Source organism: Rhopalosiphum padi, chromosome 3 (genome assembly GCF_020882245.1).
Source record: "Rhopalosiphum padi isolate XX-2018 chromosome 3, ASM2088224v1, whole genome shotgun sequence".
In the NCBI taxonomy this organism is placed as follows: domain Eukaryota; kingdom Metazoa; phylum Arthropoda; class Insecta; order Hemiptera; family Aphididae; genus Rhopalosiphum; species Rhopalosiphum padi.
The window spans coordinates 21,223,760-21,249,106 of NC_083599.1; the positions used below are offsets into that span (position 1 = coordinate 21,223,760).

Consider the following 25,347-nt stretch of genomic DNA (forward strand, 5'->3'; position numbering starts at 1 on the left):
AAATACTATTATAACTATATAATATATAATAGGTAATTAGTTACTAAGTAGTTATTCGTTTAAAATTCGAATCTTATATACACTGAAATCCACGAAAAAGTATTGCGTTTCGCGGAAGGAATAATATTAAATTGAAAATGTACCACCTATGTGGAGTGTCATTCGCGAAAAAGTGTAAAATTATTTTTTTTGTTTAAATTTGGCTTTCTAATGTCTTTTAATAATATTATTAGGATGATAGAAAAAAAAATATTTCCAAAAACGTTAATAATTGTAGGGTACCTACACACGGCTGTGTCCGTTTTAAGAAATCAATGTGGCTGCAGTTCATACCGATATAATAGTATCATATCGTGTATATAGTAAAACAATAGAAATGAAATATATTTCGAAAATTCTTTTATAATTTTATATATTCTGATGATATTCACACACTTATAGGTAAGGTAGACTTTTACACAATAATGGCATAAAATGTAATATTATTATAATACAAATTAAAATAATAGGTAGGTATATATATATATAATATTAACGTCATAATATTTACATAATGATTTTTCGTATAGTTATATTTAAGAAAAAAAAGAATGATAATAATAATAAATGAAAAAAAAACTAAGTACACATTCGTCTATAATTTTAAAATAAATCGTTTCGTATTTGTAAACGATACACATTAATATGTTTATCATATATTATATATATATAATATATAACGATCAAAATAACAAAAAAAAAAAAATATCAATAATAATACTTATCTATCGAAACGTAGGTAAATAATATAATAGTAATAATAATACATTTATTTATAATTTATATAGTCTAATAATATATATATATATATACTATATATTATGTTTTCAATAATACATTTATCGTAATATTAATTTATTATAATAATATATAGATCATATTTGTTTGGAACATAAACACTTATACACGTAGATACACAATAATCAAACAATATACATAATAATATAATATATTTATCTTATAGGCTAACACATTCATATAATCATATTAGGTACTATATAATATAATATATATATATATAAATATATATTATAATTTATAAAATAATAACGTAACGTAACATATATAGTTTTATATAATAATAATTTACCAATATTGTATTGTTCACCTGTACAGGGCAGCCTCGTATTACTATAATATATAATACAATATATATATCATAATATTTTTGTAGCACGCCCGCCGCTTAAAAGATATATTATAAAAAAAAAAAAAATGTTTAGGACGAAAACGAAATTACCCGAAATTCGAAGACGAAACGAAACGTTACCGTTTTTGGGAGGAAGGGGGATGGGGTTAGCGAGGAGGGATTGTTTGAACCGTGTATATATAGCATATATTATTATACCCATCCGCCAGCGCGATTACCTATAGTCTGCAAAAACGGCGAGTTTTCGCAAACACTACTACGTAGTATATCGATGGCCGTATACAGAGCACACGTCACTGCGTTATTATATTATGTCATCGAACGAGTCACAAAACGTATGAGATCGACGAGTCGGCGAGCTTCATCGGTTTCAGGATTTATTTTTATTTTCATTACATCAGATGATGTTGTGTAATATCAATATGAAAACGGTTTTGAAAAGTATAGGTGGATACCATGTGTACCTATATATACGTATTATAGTAGTCCTATATTATCTAAACGGACGACGAGAAACACGCCGGGTACACACAATGTAATATAATATAATAATATATTCAAAAACAAACAGAATTCAATATGAGCGCTGTATATACCGCTGCAGTATAGGTGTAGGTACTTTGTTTAACGGTACTTTAACGTTAAATCTCGGGTAAAAAATAGACACTATTACATAATAGTAGTCCGTGCACGTGTGCACCGCTCCGAGCCATCGATATCCGTCGTTCGTATATTACGGAATATCGTATCACATAATACGTATTATCCATGTGTATATATCGGACAGGACTACGCGCTTCTGCCTACGTCGAGGTGCGCATCACATTATAATATAACGAGCGGCAGACGGATCGCCCGCGAGCACACCGCGATAATTATGCAATCATATATACATACATACGTTGTTATTAGACGATTTTGAGTTATACAGCGATGGAACCGGTAGAAGAAAACAAAACAAACAATGATTATTATTATTATTATTATTTGACGGCGAGTCGCCGCGGGGTCGGGACGGGAATGGAAGTGGCGCGAAATTCGGAGAGATAGCAATAGTCATATACCTCTAAGCTTACGATATATATTATATACCTATAACATTATGTATATTACACGCGGGAGAGAATCGAGCGACGTGCGACTCGCGGTGACGACCGCGACAGAACGAGGCCGACGTCTCTCGACCAGACGTGTAGTAACATCAGCTATACAACAGTCGGAACAACTGCAGCAATCTGCACCCCGTCAAAACACTGCGGGGACCAGAGTGCAGTTTAGTAAAAAGTCGAAGACTCGAGGCGACAACGCGTATAGAAAAGTAAAAAAGAAATATATATAATAACATAATATATAGAACAACGTCAAACTCTAAAATTTTACTTATCATTATTTAACCATTAATAATTATCAACAGAGTATATCATATCAGAGTAGATCGATTAATTTTGAAAAATCTAGTGCGGTTATAAACCTGTAACCAGAACGATCCACCTCTGTGTATAAACGGTACAGCTATACGGATTAACATTGACTTTATATCGGATTTAGGTACAGTAAAAACGTGTTTATCATCGACGGCGCGGCAACAACGACTACTACGTGGGCATTGTCGAACTGCACTCGTTAACCAAACCAATCGAAATGTCGGAATCGCATCACTCCGCGGGTTTAAAAAAAGTAATGTTCGGATTGCGGCGCTCGATTCCGTACAGGAATTTTAAATATTTTTTTTTTATTTAAGTTGACAATATTCCATGACCCGCAGTGTGTGCGTGTGGACCGAGTGCTATAAAAATACGTGACTGATTTAGAAATAAACGTAAAATCGTAGCTATTTATTTAATTTGGAAAAAAAAATGTTTGTATATTTCATTGTTTTTTTTTTTTTTTTTTTTTAATTGAAGCTGCGTGCCTATAATAATGTAGTTATTTTTATAATTGAAAACAATATGCTTATTGAAATTTAATATTGCAGTTGAGATACGAATTTATTATTCTTTCGACCGTCAATTGATATTCGTTGGTATAAATAGGTTTTATATTGTCTAAAATCGATGATTATAAGATATAATAATGTGTAGTCGTATATATTATATAACGAGTCCAATATTGCCCTTTTCCGCCTCGAGTGCATTCGACCTTACCCACATAACCATGATAAAATATTCAAGAACGGCGCGCGTACCTACATTTATTATATCATATTATTTGGTTAGGATTCAAAAATCTATTCGTATAACAGTGCGGGGACATACACACGAGAGCCGTATCGACTGTGCGCAGTGACGGGTTTCGACATCGCAGCTAAACGATAACGGTTTTTGTCGATATTATATATTATATTGTACTGTCGTGGCGATTCACGACGAATTCGTATTATTTAAAGTCCAACAAAAATTTGGTTTTGTCGTTTATCACACCTATAACAGTATATTATACGTTACGATAAGGGCTAGTAGTAGGTTTATGCATCGTACAATTCCCGACGACATAGAGAAAAAAAATAGTATCACTTCCAAAGATTTTTAAAAAAACGGCTAAATCTCAGTATAGTAAGCGTTTCCCACAATTAATACCACTTGTACACTTTGAGTGATGAAAAACAAATTAAATACATATATTTGTATGTATTAACGAGTAAAGAATAAACAAAAAGTATTAAATTAATTAAATAATTATTGAATAGGTCGGGTTCGGATAATGAAAAGAAAAACGTTAAAAGACGTAAAGTAGGTGTCTAGTATAAATTTTCGTGTTTGTGACGCGTTCTTGCCTGTCGACGGTTTAAAGGCAATACAGCATTATGTTGTTGCGCAATTGAATTTGTTTTCAAACTCTAACCGTTTTCTATCGTTTTTCCAATCGTCGGAAACCACACGATACAGTAGGCACACACAAACCATACAATATCGTTTAATAATTGATCGTCGCACCGGCCCTCGCAAGACAATCGGCTCGGTCGGTGTGATCGATAGGGGAGGTCTTCGTGGTTCACCCCCAGACGGCTTTATTTACCGTACAATATTTATTATTCGTGTACAATAACATCATTAAATATAGTCACGATGGCATTTTAGGGGTGTTTTGTGGAACTCGATTTTTTATTATACTATATATATATATACATATAATAGAACTGCAGTTCGAACTCTGCCGATTTTTCAAAAATAATTCAACCGTAACAAGTTTTAAAAAACGCAAAAATAGTAGTAAAAGAACACTTAAGAAAAAAAAAAAAATAATAATAACTAAAAAAAAAAAAATAATTAAAATCAATCTCTCGTGTGACGCGTGCACTCGAACTGAACGGACATTATTCGAAGTTCTCACAAAGTTCGTCGTGCCCGAAGAGTCCGAGAGACGATCACTATACATAATATTATTATCATTATATAGATAAAATAATATAATTTTATTTACTATTACACGGATGTCACCGTTTACGCAACGATGGTCATGTGCACACACACAGCGCTATAACTTATATAATATAATATAATACGACTATATAGTTCATCAGCCTTTGTTGCGCCGGACTCCTCGACCGGCCGTTCAGACGTGCGTGGCCAGCGTCTGCCGCTTGGCCACGCCGATGTGATAGTTGGGCCCGACGGGCACGGCCGCGGCGGACGGCGGCCCGTGGACGGCCGCGGCGGTTTTCCGCTTGCCCTTGCCGACCGCGCTGTACGGCGGCGGTTCGGGCCGGCCGTACGCGTCGTACTTCTGCTGCAGCGGCCGCGGCGGTTGCGCCGGCCACTGCGCCGACGTCGGCCGCAGGTACGGGTTGCCGTACGTGGCCGAGTACTGGAGCAGCGTGGCCGGGTCGCCGCCGGTGGACGTCCTGGAGGCGGACGCGTCCGACGGCTTGGGCGACGGCGACGACGACGACGACGACGACAGGGCGATGACCGTCTGCGGCGGCGGCATTGGGTTCAGGTCGTACAGCCGGTCGGCCGCTATGTAACCGTTGTTGCTGCTGGTCGGCCGGTCCTGCGAAGAAAACACAAAATAAGTAAAGGACGAGTATAGCGAAAGTCATCACCGCATCTCGAGTGCGCGGGCTCGCTGTGCAGCTACGTCGTTTGTCGCGGCACGGCAGACGACGTAGCTCATCCCGGTGAACCCGCGGTTTAATTACGATAATTATTCGTCATGCAACGGGGATTCGCAATCGTCGGGTCTGGGATTTTAACTTATCAAAAATAAATAAATCACAAGATCACAACCCCCCAACTCTTCCGCCCGAAAATGCAAAATGCAAAATATACATTTTTAAACGTATTTTTCACGATAATACGCGCATCAATTGCTATCGGCGTTTCAAACGATTTCATGAAATTTTATGTTATAAAATAAATACACATACATCATCACGTGGTGTCATTTTTGTCGAATTCACACGCGATAAAAGATATATTTACTGTATTTGTTTTTTCATACATTTTTAATTAAACCGATTTGCGTCGTAAGTCGTAACTTTGTAAATATTGTTTAAGTCAACGATTACAAGCTATACCACCTGCAACTACACTATAGTATTATATGTTGTTATAGTGTCGAGTTTAAATGATTAGTCGACGTTTTCGTATTTTATAATTTAATTCGATCGTATCTCGACTGAAATATTTCGAGAAATCGAATTAACTACTTATAGACTTAAATTTTAATTTTTTATTACCCGGCCACGTTCGAAATATTATTAATTTTTAATTTGTCTGCGTAACTCGAAAACATCATAATTACCAATTACGTTATTAAATTATTTTTGGCCCATGATATAATTATATCAATTAAAGATTGCAGATAGTGTCTGGCGCACGGCGCGCGTTCCCGTCAGTTCACTTTTTTTTTTAATTAATATATTTCCGTATACACTTACGATTGTGCAAAATTAGTACTGTGCGGTGTTAGACAGCCGCTCTATATTGCTATTAATTTATGGAGTATATTACGGTTTTTCAAAGCTTGAAATAAAAAATAAAAATAAATGTTTGTTTTGCATTTTTAAAAAAAATCCTTAGACAGCCGCGTTGATAGAGCTTTGATTTATGTAAGTAAACATTTTAAAAGTTAAATTATTAATTTCCATTAAATGTTCAAATAGTATAATAATATGTAACGCGGGTAGGCAAGTCTTAATGTTTATATTTAGCAGCAGGCGGATGGACGCATTACCGTATTTACGTCTCACCTTCAAGGGTCGAACCGGCGTAGGTAGCGGTGGTGGGAGGAAAGGGGAAGATAGATCTTTGGCCTTTGTTTTTATTCTATCTACGCCGCCTTTTATGTGCAAGACATTAAGAAAAAAAAAAATAATTAAAAACGAAATATTGTTACTCGACTTTTACTATAACTATATTATAATAATATGTATCTAATCGCGGACAAGACACGACGACGAAAACAATTGTGTGCGACGTCCTGTTTTTACACCAAAGCATAAATTATAATGAACAGTAATTATTATACATCGCAAGTAAGTATATTCGCAAAGGCATACACTGTTTTTCTCAATATTTGAACGCGATTGGACACGAAATGAATTCAGCTCTACGAATTATTTCATCGTAGATCATTTTTTAATCCACGATCTTATATTTTATTTACGGTATAGGTGATTTAAATTTTTAAAAAAATCAATAAATTTATTATAATATATATATACAAGAAATAGTTTGAATAAAACGGTAATAACAATTTTGTCCGTTTCGCGGGACAAAATGATTCTCTCGCAGCCTCTCGACCGGCGATCAACTCCCTTTCCCCACAGTTTTCACCTATCGCGTGCGCCTACAACGCACACACACACGCATATATATATATATATATAGCTATATATAGTCAGGTGTTTTTCTCAAAAAGACGATTACTATTGGAGTTTAGACGAAAAAGCGCGTTTCGACGATTTCAATGTACCAGACACACATACACACACACACATGTATATATATTTACAGTCTACCTGTATACATATATCGTCTACGAACATTTCGGGCCGTGTATATAAATCATTGTGTCCAGTCGTGGGGGGGGGGCGTAAGGGGCGGCGACCATTCCCCGGAGGATACCTTCTCGGCAATGGTGAAATCGCGCAGCGCCAAACGAAAAGGACACGGAGAAAACTTTTATCGCACTGGTAAGCACGCATAAAGCGCGCGCGCACACACACACACACACACACACATGTGTACTCCGCGTGTAGACGAGTATGCGTGCTGTGTCTTTATATAGATACATATATACGAGATATATATATATATTGTGATGTTACGAGAGGAGTCATGTCGTATAAGCCCCGCTATCTCTGTACAGATTATATTATATAATCTTTAATATGACCTAAGACCGTGAACGTAGCGAATATCGCGGGTCCCGGGCCAAAATGTCGTAATCAAAGTCTTGAGAAAATTTCACGTGTCGGTAATAATTTTTCCGTGTACCTACACACATTTATAAATGGTAGGTATACATGTATAAAAAAGTCTTATTTGGGGATTTGAAATTTTTTACTACAAACATGAAAGATTCATGATGAACATTTTTATATCATATCTTTTTATACGATAAACGAACTCCGCCCTACTGATGTGTATAGTCGTCGTAATAATATCTATTATATGTATGTATATATATGTAATACCTATAAGTTTTGTTTCTATTGATAATTGGACGTCTTGTTAATATTTGTAGGTGTGTATTTTGTTGATTTTAATGAAACACGAGCAGCGCTAATGCACTATACAGCTTCATAATACATTTCAATGTGTTCTTCAGTTTTTATTTTATTTGATCGCATTCATCGCGCAGGACAATAGACTTTTGCAAGTTCACAACTGTACATTAACTCGAACACTGAGCGTATAATTTAAAACGAGCCAATTTTTAACGAAGTACAAAATATGTCTGGAAGTGAATATTTCAAGCTGTAAACGTTTTATAATAATTATATAGCAACCAATAAATGATAGATAATTTTTTCCCCGTTATTAATAATGATGAGCAAACTCTGGTCATGACGAATCTCCGGGGAAATAGAAAATAGTTCAAAATATCGAATTGTACATGCATAATATCTAATGTTTATATTTATTTTAAATATGATGGGTACCTCCAATAATGTTTAATCTATTATCTATGTGTTATGCTTGTGATGGTCGATGGGTGGTATGTGCTTGACACACACGTGGTATCAATAGTATTGAGTATAATCGTAAGGCACAGGTTAACAATACATTTTTTTTAACTCGTTAAAACGAGCATTTAATAAAGTTTCTTTAGACATCGCTCTGGGTATATTACTATATTTGGTAGTGTTATTGTTGAAAGATTGTAAATTAATTTATGTATGGTTGAAATTGAAATTAAAAAATAATAAATTGACTTATAAGTCTTAAAAGTCATTTAAAAAAAAAAGAAAGGTAATTTTATCGTTATGTAACATAACTTTTTAACTCGTCAATACTCAGTTTTGAGCGTTATAATAATATATTCTTTACAATAAAAAAATTTTTATCGAACCAAAAACTATTCTGATGAAAAAACTTTATAATTCTAAAATTGAATTAGATAAAATCGGTCGCTCGATCGTATCAGCGGAACGCGACGAATACCGAGCACCGGTCGACCGTTTTCGCTTCTACTAAGTCACGGCGTTTAATCAAATCGAACGATTTCTATAAACAGTCTCAGTCGGTTATGCAAATCCGTGTGGTTACGGCGACAGAAGTCGCGGTGATTTATAATGCGATATGAACATATTTGGATGTGTGTATAGGTACAGCGGAAAGTATCATCTACTTACGATGCTTTGCGCGTATTTGCGTATTTGCGCGGTGTGGTGTGGAAAATATGAAAAATGTCTATCCGCAAAACGTAATCGGCACGGTATCTTATTTACAATTTTTATTCAAAATTCAAAATGCAACGCATGTAACAATAATGTAGGTATGCCGACAGCAACGATGAAAATCAGCTGCAGTTATCGACAACATAATAATATCAATATTGCCTAAATTTTTTTCAAGCGACTGTGTGCATAATTGACTAGTATTATTGTGCTTAAAAATGAAACGCAAATTCCAGTGTTGTCTTTCGGAAAAATAAAAAACTTAAACGGTAAAAAATACTAAAAATATGCAAAATTTTCATAAAAAAGGCTTTTTTTTAAACTAAGGCGTATCTATACGTAAAAAATATTTCCAAAAATGTTAATACGTTTTGAGATGACATCGCTGTAATGACTACAGTTTACCCTGTATATAGACACTTACATAATAATTATGTAACAGAACACTAACAGTGTGATAACTACATTATTATTTATAAGTACACGGAAATCGATAACGGTTTCCCAATTAATGTTCTGGTGTAATATCCAATGTGAATACAATCGTAATTTATTTTTGAAAAAAAAATGTCTCTCCAATATGTACAGCCACACAGGTGTAAATAATATTCGAGATAATAATATAATATATAGTGTGAACAAAATATTAACGGTTCGTTTTTCTCCGCAACCCGAAAGTACAATCGCGTTGTCGCCGAACAACAAGTACGTCGTCTACGGAATTGTCTATCGAAAGCGTGCTGCAACCTGTAACTTTGCAAACAGTCGACAATAATGCGTAAAATTGGGAAAATGTGATTGGCAATCGTTGCCGGATATAGATTATTATATTATAGCAGATACAGCAGAAACCCGACGAGCGCATTATAAAATTAAAAATACAAAACCGAAAATATTACACGTCTGCGTAAAGCCAATAATACACAATATAATATTATATACGCGCGTTATATATCATAAAATTCGATATTCGTCGGGGAATGGAAAAAAAAGTTTTTAATTAATCGGGTATTATTCGGTTTGCATACATATAGATTACGCTAAAATTACGTATTATAATACATATACCTATATATGTTTGATATTACATAATGCATAATGTTATACAATACGCGCGTTATTAAAGGCGAATGCTCTTCGGCAAAGCGTAGTTTATTTGTGACGGAATCGTGTGTGTGTGGTGGTGGCCGAGAGAGAGAGAGAGGAAATGGCCGTACGATTTCAAACGATTAAAAAACGGAAAACGACGAAAAACTCGAGTGATGGATTATAATACCGCGTATTACAATATGTTACTGGTATATATATATCTACCGACTATACGACGCGTCTTTTACACACTACGAGTATATATAGTTATTAGGGCTGTTATGTGCATTTGCAGAGGAAAAGTGATTTTTTTTTATCTTACTGTGAAACATCACGAAGCTTTTCTGTGCAATAATGAATTACATTTTAAGACTTTTATTTTGCATATTTTGACATTTGGGTACAGTTGTCTGTCCGTCTAGGTCATTTATTTTTATTTTTTCTAATTGTGTTTTACGGTAATTTTAGCATTTTCATTAACGATATATTTTAGACGTTCACGCGCATTTTTTATTGTACACAGACTATCGGGTAACCGTATAACTGTATTTTTACAATTTCTAAACACTTACGTAGAAAAAATAAAAAATATTATTTTAATATCGTTTTTTTCCCTTTTGATCTAAATTTAAGCATAAATACTTAATTTTTTCTCTCTCGATAAAACCTGACAATCCATTTATTTTTAAACTTTGTTTTGTTTTTACCAGTTTTTGAAATCAGAATTCCATTTTATAAACCGTGGCAATTTTGGCAGGTTTCAGACGCGTTTTCTAAGGTTTTACAGTGCATTAAATTCACAACCCCATCATATTACAGGTAGGTACGTGTTATTGTATTATTAAAGTAGTATTGTAATAATATTACAACGATCGTTTTACTCAACGCGTGTTCATTGTTCGTCTTTTGGAAACGCGATCGTCAACGTGCGTTCCTATATACCTACGAAAACGACGTTAAGACGGTAAGCGACCATGTTGAAATTATTATTATTATTATTATTATTATTATTACTGACGCGAATAATGGCAACCGACGCGCGGTCGTTTTGTAATTAACGCCAGGCGCTGCATACGAGAACACTATACGTACTATATACATATACTATATTATATGATGTATAGTGATGTGTTATATTTTTTATGGACTTTTATAATATTATAGATGCTGTACACAATCGGAGCGTGATGGAGTGCCACCCCTCACTTTCTCTAATTGATTTTTCGCGGTTGCATAACCATAATATACGTTTCCAGTATACAGAGGTACTTAATATTATATACAGTGTATAATAATATAATAGCTAGGTATATATATAATATATATGTACGGTTACAACGCGCGGCGACGGCGATATAATATGTATTTCGTCATGTAGGTATAATATGATATATATTATATATATTGTAATTTGTAATATTGTTCACGCGACCGGATGTGAGCCTATATTGTCGAGTTGAACGTTTTAAAATTCGTATTATATGATTTCTATACGTTGCACACTCGCGGTGGTGGTGGTGCTGCTACGGGTTTGTCGTCGCTCCAACACCGAGGTGACCTGCAGCGGGTTCGGTGCATGCTCAGACATTTTTTTTTCTATATAAAACACACGGTGACAACGAGCTTTCGGATAATATAGTATAACAATACTAGTACCTATTATAATATTATTATCGTTTACAATTATTAATATTTACCACACACTACAACATTTGCAATGATTGATTAGGTATCTAATATTATCGTCCACGATTACCTACGCGTATAAATATAGAAGAGCAGTTAATATAGTCGTCGTTCAGTTGTCTAGTCGAAATAAGTAACACTTTACCTTAAGTTTTTAACTCGTTAATGCCCAATCCGGCGGAATGATATAAGAACCTACACGCAGGCACTCACACGATGGTGATAAATGTCACGGGCGCCGTGTACTATTATGTGATATTGTCTTGTGATTGGATGGCGAATCATTCGATGTTCGTGCTACCCTCTATAATTGTTTTTGAGTTTCAGATTTTCAGTGTGTTTTCGACGAAAACGAACCGAATACAAAACGAAAACGTCTAGCCCGCGGCGCGAGCGTGACGAATTCGTTGCGGGGGCGAAAGTAAAAAAAAAAAACGTCTCGCCTAAAGTACATTTCACCGGGCGATTAGATATGATACTTCGCGTGTCACCGTCACCCACGCTACACGCTCGTCTCGTTCGACCTACACGCGTATATGCACACATAATACAATTATTTATATTGTAAATACATTATTGTATATAGGTACGCACCGGAAAATGTGATCGACTACGGGGCCGAAAACAACAACAAACATCACGTGATGTTCGCTTTTGCTCGGGTCTCGAACATAAAAAAAAAATGCCTATACCAAATTATTTTATAAATTGCTTATATATATATATATATATATATATATATATATACCAACGAATATCAGAGGTCATCTCTTTGATCTTATGAACCAATTGTTATAATAGTTTTGATGAGGAAGTTTTTCATTTCTTCTATTAATAAATCTCTTATAAAAATGATAATAGACACAACTAGGTAATAAATTGTATGTAATAAGATTATCGATACGTAAAGGTCTGTTATGATGGACTTTATTGAAAAATCATACAAGCATCATACAATTAATATTCAAAGAAATGCGTGATGTATTCCAATAAATTGTTTTTTATTACCGACTCCCAGAAAAAAATTATTCCCACGTTCACGATATAGAAACAAAGAAATAAATATACAAAAATGAATATTGATGTATTGAAAGAATAAAGGTTTGAAAGTAAAACAATAAGGGTATTCCTTTAGAAGTGATTATTTTGTTTAAAGTGTATTAAATCATTTTGTAGAGATTGATTAAATAGTAATGTGATAATTTTTTATAGTAGATTTTTGGCGTTTTATTTGAGGTATACTGTAATGCATTTATCTTTAGATTTTATATTTAAATAACATCTGAGCTCCAATAGTAATAATTTATTGCTATACCACCGGCGCTTAAAAAACTTTCTTCGAAACACACTGATCTATAAGAAAAAAATCAAATAAATCAACTACGACCATTACATTTCGGTACACGGCTGCCGTTGTTTCCATATATACAAAGTGGTATTATAATGCAACAGAGCTAAAAATGTAATGCACTAAAAGACTATTTAATATAGGCATGCACTTAAATTACGCACTGGAAATTGTCAAAATGTGCATAAACTATACGAAAACGTGCAATTTACAACAAAAAAAGGCTTAATTAATCTAAACAAAGCTTTATTTCAAGTCTTAACATACTATAATTGATATAAATAAAAATTTTGTAAGCAATTAACATATTTTTTTAACTGCGGCCGCCCACAGGTATAGAAATTTCTATTATATATAGGTAATAACAGAATAGCGGACGAAACGTGCAATTAATGCAATAAATTTATAATAATAATAGTAGTCTGCTGAGATGATGAGTCCTTTCTTCCCGAGAATTACAAAAATAAAAATTATGAAATTAAATTACAATTATAAATAAATAAAAAGCAACACCTCGCCCGCCAATAAGGAATGACGAAGAAAAAAGTATTAAAAATAGGGCAATATTATATTAGGTACTACCTATTTTAAATAGATAGGTAATATTAGGTATTATTTATATTATACTGCGACACTGCGCACATGACTCCTAATTAAATAATAGACGAAATACAGCGCGTACCGCGTTAACCCGAATACGACGATTCACCATATTATAATATAATGACCATGATTTTCCAGTTCAAAAAGGGGTGGACACTTTTTTAGACATTTTTCAAAATTTATTAACCACGCATTTTGGATATCGGGTGAAATATTATAAGATTATTAAGTTTTTTTTTACTATCATATTGTAAAAAAAAAACATTTGAATACACTACAATACTACATAGTACTTTATTAAAGTGTGTGCTTAGAATAAACTATGATACTACTTTATTATTGAATACAATAATAGTGGTAAAATGCAGGCGATATATTTATTATAACTAAATATTGTATAGTGCCATAGTAGCGAACGATACATCAATGGTGTCAATTTTACGATTAAAACTATAGAAACGATGTAGATAATTAAATATTCTTTTTAGCATATAAATCCAATTCAAAAACTAATATTATGTATTTTTATGAAGGGGGGACAAAAAAGGGATACAGTTCTCTAAAGCAGGACAAAGTCCTCCTTATGAGTGGTAGCAAATTTCCCATTTATTTATGCATTATTTATTCAAATTTTGATTTTTGAAATTATTCAATTAAAAACTATATTTTCAATTAATTATATTTATTATTTCATTCAAGACAAATTTTGTGTTGATATAAACTTTTTAATTTAAAACGAGAACCAGCATTTTCTACAGTAAATTGTTCAGCCATTAATTTTTTTTGAAAATGTTGATGTTACTAACGAGTAGTTTTTTTAATGATTAAACTTTATGTAGGTATCACTATGATAACAACCTATAATATTACAATGTGTTTAAAACTTTAAAAGATACGCGCCGGAGGATTTATGTCATGAATTTAAAATGATATTAATTTATATTACCTAATCTATATGAACATTTTATGATTTGTAGTAATTGTCTAAAGTATATAATAAAGTGCTAACTATACCTCATATTTGATAATATCATCTATTTTATATATAACTATTATTCTTAACATTTGTATTTTAATAACCAGAAACTACTTTATTTCAATTATTTAGATACGTGAAATTTTCAATAAAACCATCATTTAATTAATAATTTACAGTAAAAAAGGTCGATTTTGGAAAAAAATTTTCTCGTTGACTAACCCACACGTGTTAATAGCCTAAGTATTTGAAAACATGGTCCTCCTTAAGAAAATACTAAAAATTAGAAACTTAATAATTATAATATTATATTATATTAAAAGATAAAAGAGTGGCGAGCTTGATGAATTATACTCGCTGCATGCCCGCGGGCGAGGATATAAATGTGAGGACCATGTGTATGTGCGTGTATCGAGTGAGTAGGAACGACCGTTTTCGGTTTTTGTATTTTCCGTCAAAAGCGACCCGCCAACACGACGTTTATAGGGGTAAACAATCACGAATGTCACGTGTGCTGTTACTGTGTTTACGAATATTAATACATAAACTTCGAGTCTATTTGTTTGAATTTCTGAGTCACACGCGAACACGTGTAGAAATGCAACGACTAGCGAAACCTTTGAATACATGACTCGTGTGCAAATTGTCCACGCGGTATGTGATTTCCACAATTTTCCTTTGCGAAACTCCCAAGTTTTTGTTCACGACCGTACTATAATATAATAGTTAATAATACAGCATTGTAATATAATATACGATGCCGCGGTCGCTGAGTGGGTATCTGCCCACACGAGTGAATCGTTCGCGAGAACATATTATAATAATATATATAGTCGATGGAAAATCGATTATCAGTACTCGATACTCGAATAATTTTAGAGTCGTAGAAATATGATATTATATGGTTCTAAAACGTTTATATTTGTAAACAGAATAGTTCGAAATAAAAACATATATACAATTTGCCGCGCCTATTAATCATATTTGTGGGTATAATGTTGAAGTTTAAAACTTAATAATATGTTAGTGGTTTATTAACGTTACTAATTATTCGTATACAACTGTCATTTACAAAAATTACGTCGTTACCAATCACAAGGTCGGTTCATTACATTTTTAATGTTTTATAGGTTAAAAAATGACTTGAACGCTATACAAAAATATATATTATACGAGTTTTTTTTTATCATTTTTTATTAATTGAAATTTTCAATGTCTTTTTCTTAATGTGTATGTACTATATGTGTGTACACAATGCATATATACTATAGTATAGGCTAGATTTTAGGCGGTTTTTTTTTATTAATTTATTTTTTGATTGACGAAAAAAAATGTTTGTAAGAAATAACACTTTTATTAAATGAATATGAATGATATTTATATTATATTAAGTTGGTGAAAATTTTAGTCATAAGTTACAAATAATAAACATATTACGGGGTATATTGTGTAATTTTCTACCTTTAAATTAAAAATCAAGTTTAACAACCACGAAATAATTTTTGTCATACAACGACTATATTATAATACGGTATGTATAATACGGTCTACACGTATTTTCCATGTTTAACATGTCAAGATCAGCAAACGAAAAAATTAAATTATTTTCGATAAAATGCGTGTGTTTGCCTTTAAAAGAATCACCTCTTGTATAATAGGTATAAACGCGACGAGGCTCGTTCGGTCTTCGTACATATTTAATCGATTATGGCGATCGATCCAATGAATAATGTGATAATATTATAATGCCAAACAGTAAACACACTCTATGCGATCGTCCGTTGAATATTTTATACAATTTCATGTCTGGGTAAGCCCCTCGATCGTTGCAGATCGTCGGCGACCGATACCAGTAGTGTATATACATAACATTTTTTATACGGTATAAGGGTGATCATTGGGAAAAAAACCACGACCAATTTCCATAAAATAGGCGTTTTAAAGTATATTTGCCTACCTATATATAAAAAAAAAATATGAAAAATAATTTTAGGTGAGACTTGACACTTGAGCCTCCCGAATTCAAAGGCCAAGTTACGATTCCGACTATCGTTAATATTGAAATATCGAATCATGTCATGTCACGGTTCGTGTGAACTCAGCTTAAGAGATCGTGATGCTCACGTGCTGTGTTCTCTCTGCCTTGCAAACATTATACAAGATACAACATGGCAGCATTATAGACAATTTGCGTTCAGCCGAATTCACTCTGTGTTGTTGTTGGTTTTTGTATAACAGTCAGTTCACGCACGCGGGCCGGATATATGGGGAGGAGAGGGTGAATCAGCGCACTTGCCCCGGGAGTCTTGGGCGGAGAGTGCCAAATTACCGAATAACAGTGTCATAATTGAGGGGGGCTTAATTATGAGAGAGCGCTAATTTTATACTTCGTCCCGGGTAAAAAATACGCTAGATCCAGCACTGCACGCATGTCATCAAACTCAAATGTAAGTTTAATATATACCTTACAATAATGTCAATAATATTACACAACTGCGTGTTCTCTAGTAGGTTTTTTAAATTTTAAAGCAAAATATGAGCATTTTTATTTTTATTTTACATTCGTGTGAATAGCTTTTACAATAATTATACCTAATAGAATAATAAACACAATACACCAGAGAATACAGCTAATATACACATCTTTAAACTTTATAATGTTGATCAATTAATTTTTATATTAGTAAAGCTAACATTGCAAAATGGATTCGGTTGAACGTAAATTTATTATATTATTATAGGTACCACGTATATATAAGACGAAATCAACACACTCGACCATCACATCCTCTTATAAGAAAACACGGTCGAATCCGCGATTAGATTTATAAGCAATCTGTATTTTGTGTATACTGGATTGCGACCAAGGGAGGCCAACTTTAATGGACTTGTGATCGACTTTCGAGTTTACACTGTATAAAAAGAAATGCGTCAAATCGTGTGACTGCGATTTTTAAAAATGATTTTTTTATATTTTGTCGGATAAGCCAAGATAAAAAGAAACAAAACACAAATATTTAACGGAGAAACTTAACATCAATAATTTTATTTTGTTTACTGGAAAATGATATTCTGGGAAATAATGTCGGAATAATATTCTTATGTTTTATAAATTGCTCTTTGGGAAATTGTATCTAGTAGTACCTACTTATTTTTATAAGAATTACATTTCTAATTTCATCTTCTTGTTACAGTTAAAATGTTATTTTAATAATTATTTAATTATTTATAAAAAAAAACGTAACTTAGATTTGATTGAACGTGACTCGCTATTTATTAAGTTTATATTAGTAAAAATGAAATATCAAAGTTATAGTCGAAATTAAATCTTGAGTATTGTCAGCTCGTTCTATACCCTGTGTTATTTTGTAATATATTATATCAAATTCGTTTGTTATAACTATGTATGCATAGTATGTATATAGGTACGTATTATTATAATGGAATAATTCTCTTTTTTTTCTTTTTGAACACGAACAACAATACTTATTATATTTGTATGCTTTTTTTTTTAAAAAAGGCCACAGTTATTCCACTTTCCCTCACCCAATCTTATGCTCTATTATACCCGATACGCATTTCTTGAATTGGATTTCTATGTACGATTTCATATTAAAATAATTTATAACCGTCTGCTCGCACACACACACACACACACACGACAGTCACGTATCATGTGTAGTCGCACGTCCGCGACATATGAACCGTTTAACTGGAACGCCGCGTGTGTATATATTAGGACATAACTATATGTATACGTCATAATGTGTATTTAGGTGTATACGCCGTCGTCGTTTGTGCATATTATATAGCCGTTGCCTTTATGCGCCGAACGTTTCAAAACGTTCTAAATGCATGCCCTATACGTATACGCTGCAGACAGTGCTGCTCCAGTGTTGTTTAGCATAGCTGATATTCTTAGAAAATGCGTAGGTATACGCAGAACATTGTTCGAATACTTATGTTTTTAAAATTATTCATAACATTATTACCGAATTTTGTCTCGGAATTTACTTTCGAATAGTACTCAAACATCTACTAACTCTTCACGAGCTATTGATTTATGTTTTAAAGCATATTATTTAATATAGATGGCCACTAGCTGGTAGTACTATGTTATTTAATAACGATATTTAAAGTATATGTATATTACGAATGTAATAACTACCTATTTTTTTTTTTACATAGTTACGGATTTTTAGTAAAAACTTTATGAGACTGCCAGACCGGGTATAATGTGAAACTGGCTTAGTCATAAGTTAAGTGTCATAATATTTTTTGCAGGGCGACGCATGCGTTACGTTAGCCCCATTACCACTTTGTCTAGATTAAACCGGAAAAATTGCAAGTTGTAACAAAGCTTAGGTTATTTTACCGGCGTAATATTGATACATTTAGGGGGGGGGCTAGTGTGAAGTTGGTCCTTACCAGTTAATTTTGAAGGCCATAGTTTGAAAATCGACGAATTACAAATTGACAGAGATCTATGTAATTTACCATCGAAGACGGGAGATTATAATAAGGTATAGCGAGATTAAATCGTGCCCCTAAATGTAAATATGTATATTGTGTATAGTATATTATAATAAAGTGGCCGTTTGGCAAGGTGTCGCATTATTCTTTACGAGAGTGCTCGAAATGTATTTCGTAATACGTTTTTATAACATAAAAACATGGTATATTACTTATTGTTGTATGAAATTCGTATTATTAATTATTATTAACTGCTTTAATTGAAATATTTACATTGAAATTAAATTAATACTACATCATATTATATTTAATAGAATAGAAACTATACTTTCAATGTAAACAATACAATATATAGCTGCAGAACTGGGATCGCAGGGAATTTATTAACTATACCAATTAAAATTATAAATTTTATTATTTATCGTTTTTATTTGGCTAGTGCCTGGAAATTTCATGAAATATAACAAAATTTCATATTAAAACGCGGTAACACTGTAGAGCATTGTAGGTACTAGGTACACTGCAGATTCAAAGTGAAAATTACGGTTAACTATTTATATATACAATATACATATATGCAATCGATCCGATCGACAAAAAACGCTACTTCTGTATACCTTTACGCCGCTGCAGCAGTAATAATATAATATATTTTAGTTATATCGTATAGGCGGGCGTGTAGGTAATTCTTCCGTAAATAATGCAATTTTGCAATTAATTTTCGGGCTCGGAAATTGGAATCCGTTCGGGCCATTTATTCTTTCCTGTGCGCGGGGGCGTATATAACACACAACCCAAATAATAATATTATTTAGGGATTAAAATAACATGCATAGGTAATCACATTGTGTACGGTACATACCAGAAAATTATTATCTGCCTTAAATATATTATATATTATTATTCTAACACGGCAAATACTTATATGTATTTGTTTTTAAGTACTATTATACCCATATGTAATTAATTTCCAGCTATATTGCGTGATAAATAACGTATTATAATAGTGCGACCGTCACGAGTCACGACGATTTCGGCATATTGTTAATTTATATTTATAAGACGTCGAAGTGTCTTCGGTGGGCGTCGAATATTCCTCAAGTCGATCATATTGTGCTATTTTTATATTCTATGTAATATTTATATGCGAATTAATTTTGTACAAAATGTATATAACATAATATAATCTATCTTTATAGATACGTTATGATTATATTAAATTAGTCATATATTATGATCATTATGAATATTATAAAATCAGTTGTGTATATATTTATAAATTATTAAATTAATATATTATTGTCATTAATACATAACTTGGAGGGGGGATGTCTGATTCTAATTATTTATTCATATTTAAGTACGTTTTACTCGTTTTAGGCTCAGAAACGATTGGGTCCAGGCCTGCCAACACACGTCTTGCTGTAATCCAGATACGATTATGAGTTACAAATCATTATGAATCATGAAATATTTAATCAAAATGCCTCAAGTTGATCGACTATAGTACAATAATGCGTAATGATAAATAATAATAGTATGTTTCCAATTTATAGTCGAAAGCGTAATTATTAATATCATTACTGTAACAAATATTAAAGGTGTTCAGTATATAAAATGTACGAAAATTTAAAAAAAAAATGATAATTTAATTATATTTAGATAAAAATTCAAAGTAGGTGCTTGAAATATCTATTACTATAAGTAATATTTAAGTAACAAATAGTTCCATGTCAATATCGCAACACAGTTAGTTACAGTTTTTCGTGAAAATTCCGATAAGGATTCAGTTATCGATAAAAACATAATATATAAATTTCTTTTAATTTTGTGTTATGATTTTGATTTCTTAATTACAGAATTATAGTCCGAGAGGTTTTTGCCCGCACGAAACGATTTAACAAACAATTTATGTGGATGACGACGTGATCACATATAATTGGATTATTATTCCTACATAGTCATTGGATTCGATTCCTGAACGGTTTAAATGTTAACTTATACTGTATACGCTAAACGAATTTTAATCAATATAAAAAAAAATAGTTGATAATATTTCTCGCAAACGGAAAAATAATAATTCATACGTTTTATTTTTGAATCAGTGAAGGTATATTGAGGGTCAATAAATATTATTAAAGTTTTAAAATATAACAATAATAAAAAGCTGGTATCTCGCTTGAATGGACACCAGGAGGAAGAATAAAATATTAAATAATCTTTTTTGCATATTTTTTTTTCTGTTCCTTGGTAATATTAATTCGACCTGAAATCTTGTTATATGGAAATCACTAGCATGGTTAATAAAATTAATAAATATTGATTGTAACATCTGCGAAACGAATAGGTACAATATAATTAATATATTTCGATAGCTTAACAGTCAAAATGTACAATGAGTAGTTTTATTTTTTTAAATTATCAATAACATATATTTTTTTTATAATAGTCAACAAGCAATTATATATTGTATAATAGTGTCGTTACCTAACTAAGATTGATAAATATATTAAAACCAGCAAATTTGCATAAAACAATATATTTAATTATATTTTATCATATAATATTTCACTAATTAATGTACATAGTATATTAGTATGGCCTTTATAATCTAGATTCAAATATTTTAAAAATCGGGAAATTTTACTGTACCTACTCTACAAAAAAAGTGTACTATAAAATTTAATGTTTCTGACATACATTTTGGGCGTTTAGTATGGCTATTGAATTATAATATATACGCCTAACATAAGTCGCATGTGTCGGAACCGCTTTGTTCTCCGCAGTCGAAATCGTCGAGAAGCTCGAGCGAACGTAATGACGTAAATAACATCGCGGGATAATTCAAAATATGTATATATTATTACAACAAATGTCAAGGGATACGCGAAAACGTGACCTTTGAAAACAATATATACTTACATAATAGGGTGTCACGCTGCGTTTGTCCTCGTAAACACAATCCCGCCACACCGACACCTCTATATATACCTATACCTATATATCTGTTCCCTACCGACTCATGTTGCAGCCGCAATTCCTGTTTAAACTCGCGGACGACTTATTGTGTATACCTATTTTATTATAACATTTTATACACTTGATCGGATACTTGACGGAAACTTAGATATATATATAACATAATTTAACTTTTAAAATACAAAAATAACGCGATAAAGAAAATTCAAATCGTTTCACCTTTCGGACTTCAGATTTTTAGACTTGGCAAACATCTCGAAAAATAATTTAAACCGTAAGTAAATTTTTATTTAATTGATATAACTATGAGTGTTACAATATAACGTGTTTAATGAATTTCTAAAATAGTTTTTGAAAAACATAAAATTATTATATGAATCAGAAAAAAAGTCTTCTGTAGCGACTGACTCATCTATATTTTCTGAAGTCATTACAATACATCATCATTTTTGAAAAGTATACTTTATAAATTACAGGAAGTTGTATTACTTATATTTTTATACCACTGACAATAAAATTTTTTTTTTTTCGAACGAGAGTATTCGTTTTTAATTTCATATAATTCCAAAACAGAACATGTTTCCGGGAATTCCAATTTATAAATATTGAATTGGAAACCAGTAGTTAATTACTAAATGTTTTAATACAAGTGTTTGAAGTATTGTACCAACCAATGAGTGGAATGGTGAGTCATAGTATCGCGCAAAAATATTTGTCTCTATTCCGCTTATATACACTTAGAATATTTATAACTTATTAAGTAAGTAGGTACCAGTTCAAACTTCAATTTGTATACAATTTAAATTCTCAGAAAAATATCCCGCTTTATAATATGATATGAAAAAAGAAAAAAGTGCGTTGTGTTTAGTTGATCAAAAAGTAAATAAATTAAAAAATTATAAGTATAATGATAAATATAGTAAAAAACAATTATTTTTTTCAAAAATAATGCTATGCGAAATAAATATATTTCCCTAAACCATGTAATAAAAGAAAAAAACAACAAAAAATTCAAGAACATGAACGATTACCTTCAAAAGAATCACCGCACCTTGTATATACAGGCCAAGCGCATTCTGCTGTATATATGCATAAGTAAAGCGTGGCCAGACGTAAACTTTTAATTTTATTGTTCTAGTTTTTTGTATTCTCCAATAATATATATATATATATATATATATAAAGGTTTTCCTGCGTTTTTCAACCCTTCGTAATTACGCGAAATTATATTATCATAATGTATATCGTTTAAAATATCGTGTATAACAAACGTTAATAAAACGTGCGCACAGAGTTTTTTTTTAAAAATATATCACAATGTAGGGTACCCACATGAAATCATATGAACACACCAATCCAGTTATTTAAGTTCACGCACGTGGGTACCGAGACCCGAGAGCTGCTAGAAAACACCGAACCCGAGTGCTCGACCTATAACTATGTATAAAGGCGATGGCAAGGATAGCAGCGTGCTGTCGAACAAATCCAAAAAAATGTCTGAAAGTTTCGCCAAAACGACAAAGTTATAATATACGCATTGTATTCTAATAAGATGGTTCTCGGTCTGAGTCAGATTACTCGGCGCTTTTGCATTTCCGCAAAAACCAGAGTAGAAACGGTTGCAATCCCACAAACGTTCTCAAACCACAACGTAATATTAGTGTAATATTGTACACATCATAGCCTGAACATAATATTATAATAATTATAAAGCGTTATTCATAAACATATTGATACATAAATACATTGTTGATCAAGACTCAGCGTGCGCGAAACAAGACTGACCGGCAACGATGGCCGCTTTAATATGATTGGTACAATGCACAAATAAAATATGGCTAAAATTGCTTTTACGTGATTTACGTATAATTTTAAACGATTGTATAACGTTATTAGTAATTTTATTAGTTTTCAAGTCTTTCGTTCGATTACATGGAATCGTTGAGTTGAGTTGTCGAAAAAATTAATACTATCCTTACATAATTTAATAATCGCAAATTAATTGCTAACCGACTATACTGCTGAGTGCTGTGTGGTATATTGTATCATAACAATATGCAAAATTATTATGATGAGATATCTCTGGGAAATTTTACTTTATAAACGAATTTAAAAAAATAATATTTTTATCGTAAATATTGTTTAATGTTCGTCCATAATACATTCGAGATGAAAGAAGCAGTTTTTAACTATATAAAATTTCGGGTTGGTTCGGGAAAATTTTAAAATCAGCCGATTATAAGTCAACAACAGCTATGACCTAAAATAAATTTAAAATATTATAATATCATGATGTACATTGCTTCGCAAGTCGGCGGCGAACGATGCGAGATATAGTATTTATAATATTATAATAATATTATTATTATGTACGACAGACACGATACACGGACGTGCAAGATTTCGGGGTTAACGTACATATAGCCATGTTTATATACCTGTATTGGCTATATGTATAGTATATTTTATAATAATATGCATAATGATGTATACACTACCGCTGGATCAGACCCGAATAATTATTCATAATTAAACGTACAGAGTGCGATATGTGAAGTGTGATTGGCCAACCGCGTTCTATTCTTTTGAAATACTTTTACATAGAATATTAAAATTAAATAACTCAGACGGTCGATTTTCGGATGGCAGCGAGCAGGCGGTTTATTGAAATTTTCAAAAATAATAATAATTCGTTTTACAAATATGATTATTATATAAAAATATATATATCTACATACAATTGTGTTTGGCCGCATTGCACTACACACAGCCAATTTCTTGTATAAAATATAACGTCAGAAATTCTAAAAAAAACTGGTATTTAAGTACATTGTACATATTATTTACAAGTGCAGTCACTTTTTAATTTAGACAATTTTCGGGTAAGTATTTCGATGTAAAATATGTGAACGGAATGTGCGTTCATCGATAATAATAATAATAAAATCGTAACGAGAATTGCACATTTTGTTGACAGTTGTATTTGTTAGGGGAGGAATGAAATTCCAGGAGGTAATTTTTTCCCTTAGAGATATATAATCTGGTTAGAATATACCTGTGAATTCAACACACTGCAGAAAGGTGATGCAGTGTACTGATAAAAGTCCTACTGCAATCATATATGAACGGAAAGCACGACGAATAAACGCTGTGAATCA

General features: G+C 32.2%; 1 protein-coding gene across 1 annotated transcript in view; it reads right to left on the bottom strand.

Annotated features, from left to right (window-relative positions):
• Nucleotides 1-382: 382 nt before the first annotated feature.
• The window catches only part of LOC132923930 (irregular chiasm C-roughest protein), a 210,958-nt gene continuing 185,993 nt past the window's right edge, over nucleotides 383-25,347 (bottom strand). The window contains exon 11 of the mRNA XM_060987942.1: nucleotides 383-5,179. Within this exon, the coding sequence (XP_060843925.1) occupies nucleotides 4,742-5,179 (438 nt within the window). The 3' untranslated portion in view covers nucleotides 383-4,741. The remainder of the gene's footprint in view (nucleotides 5,180-25,347) is intronic.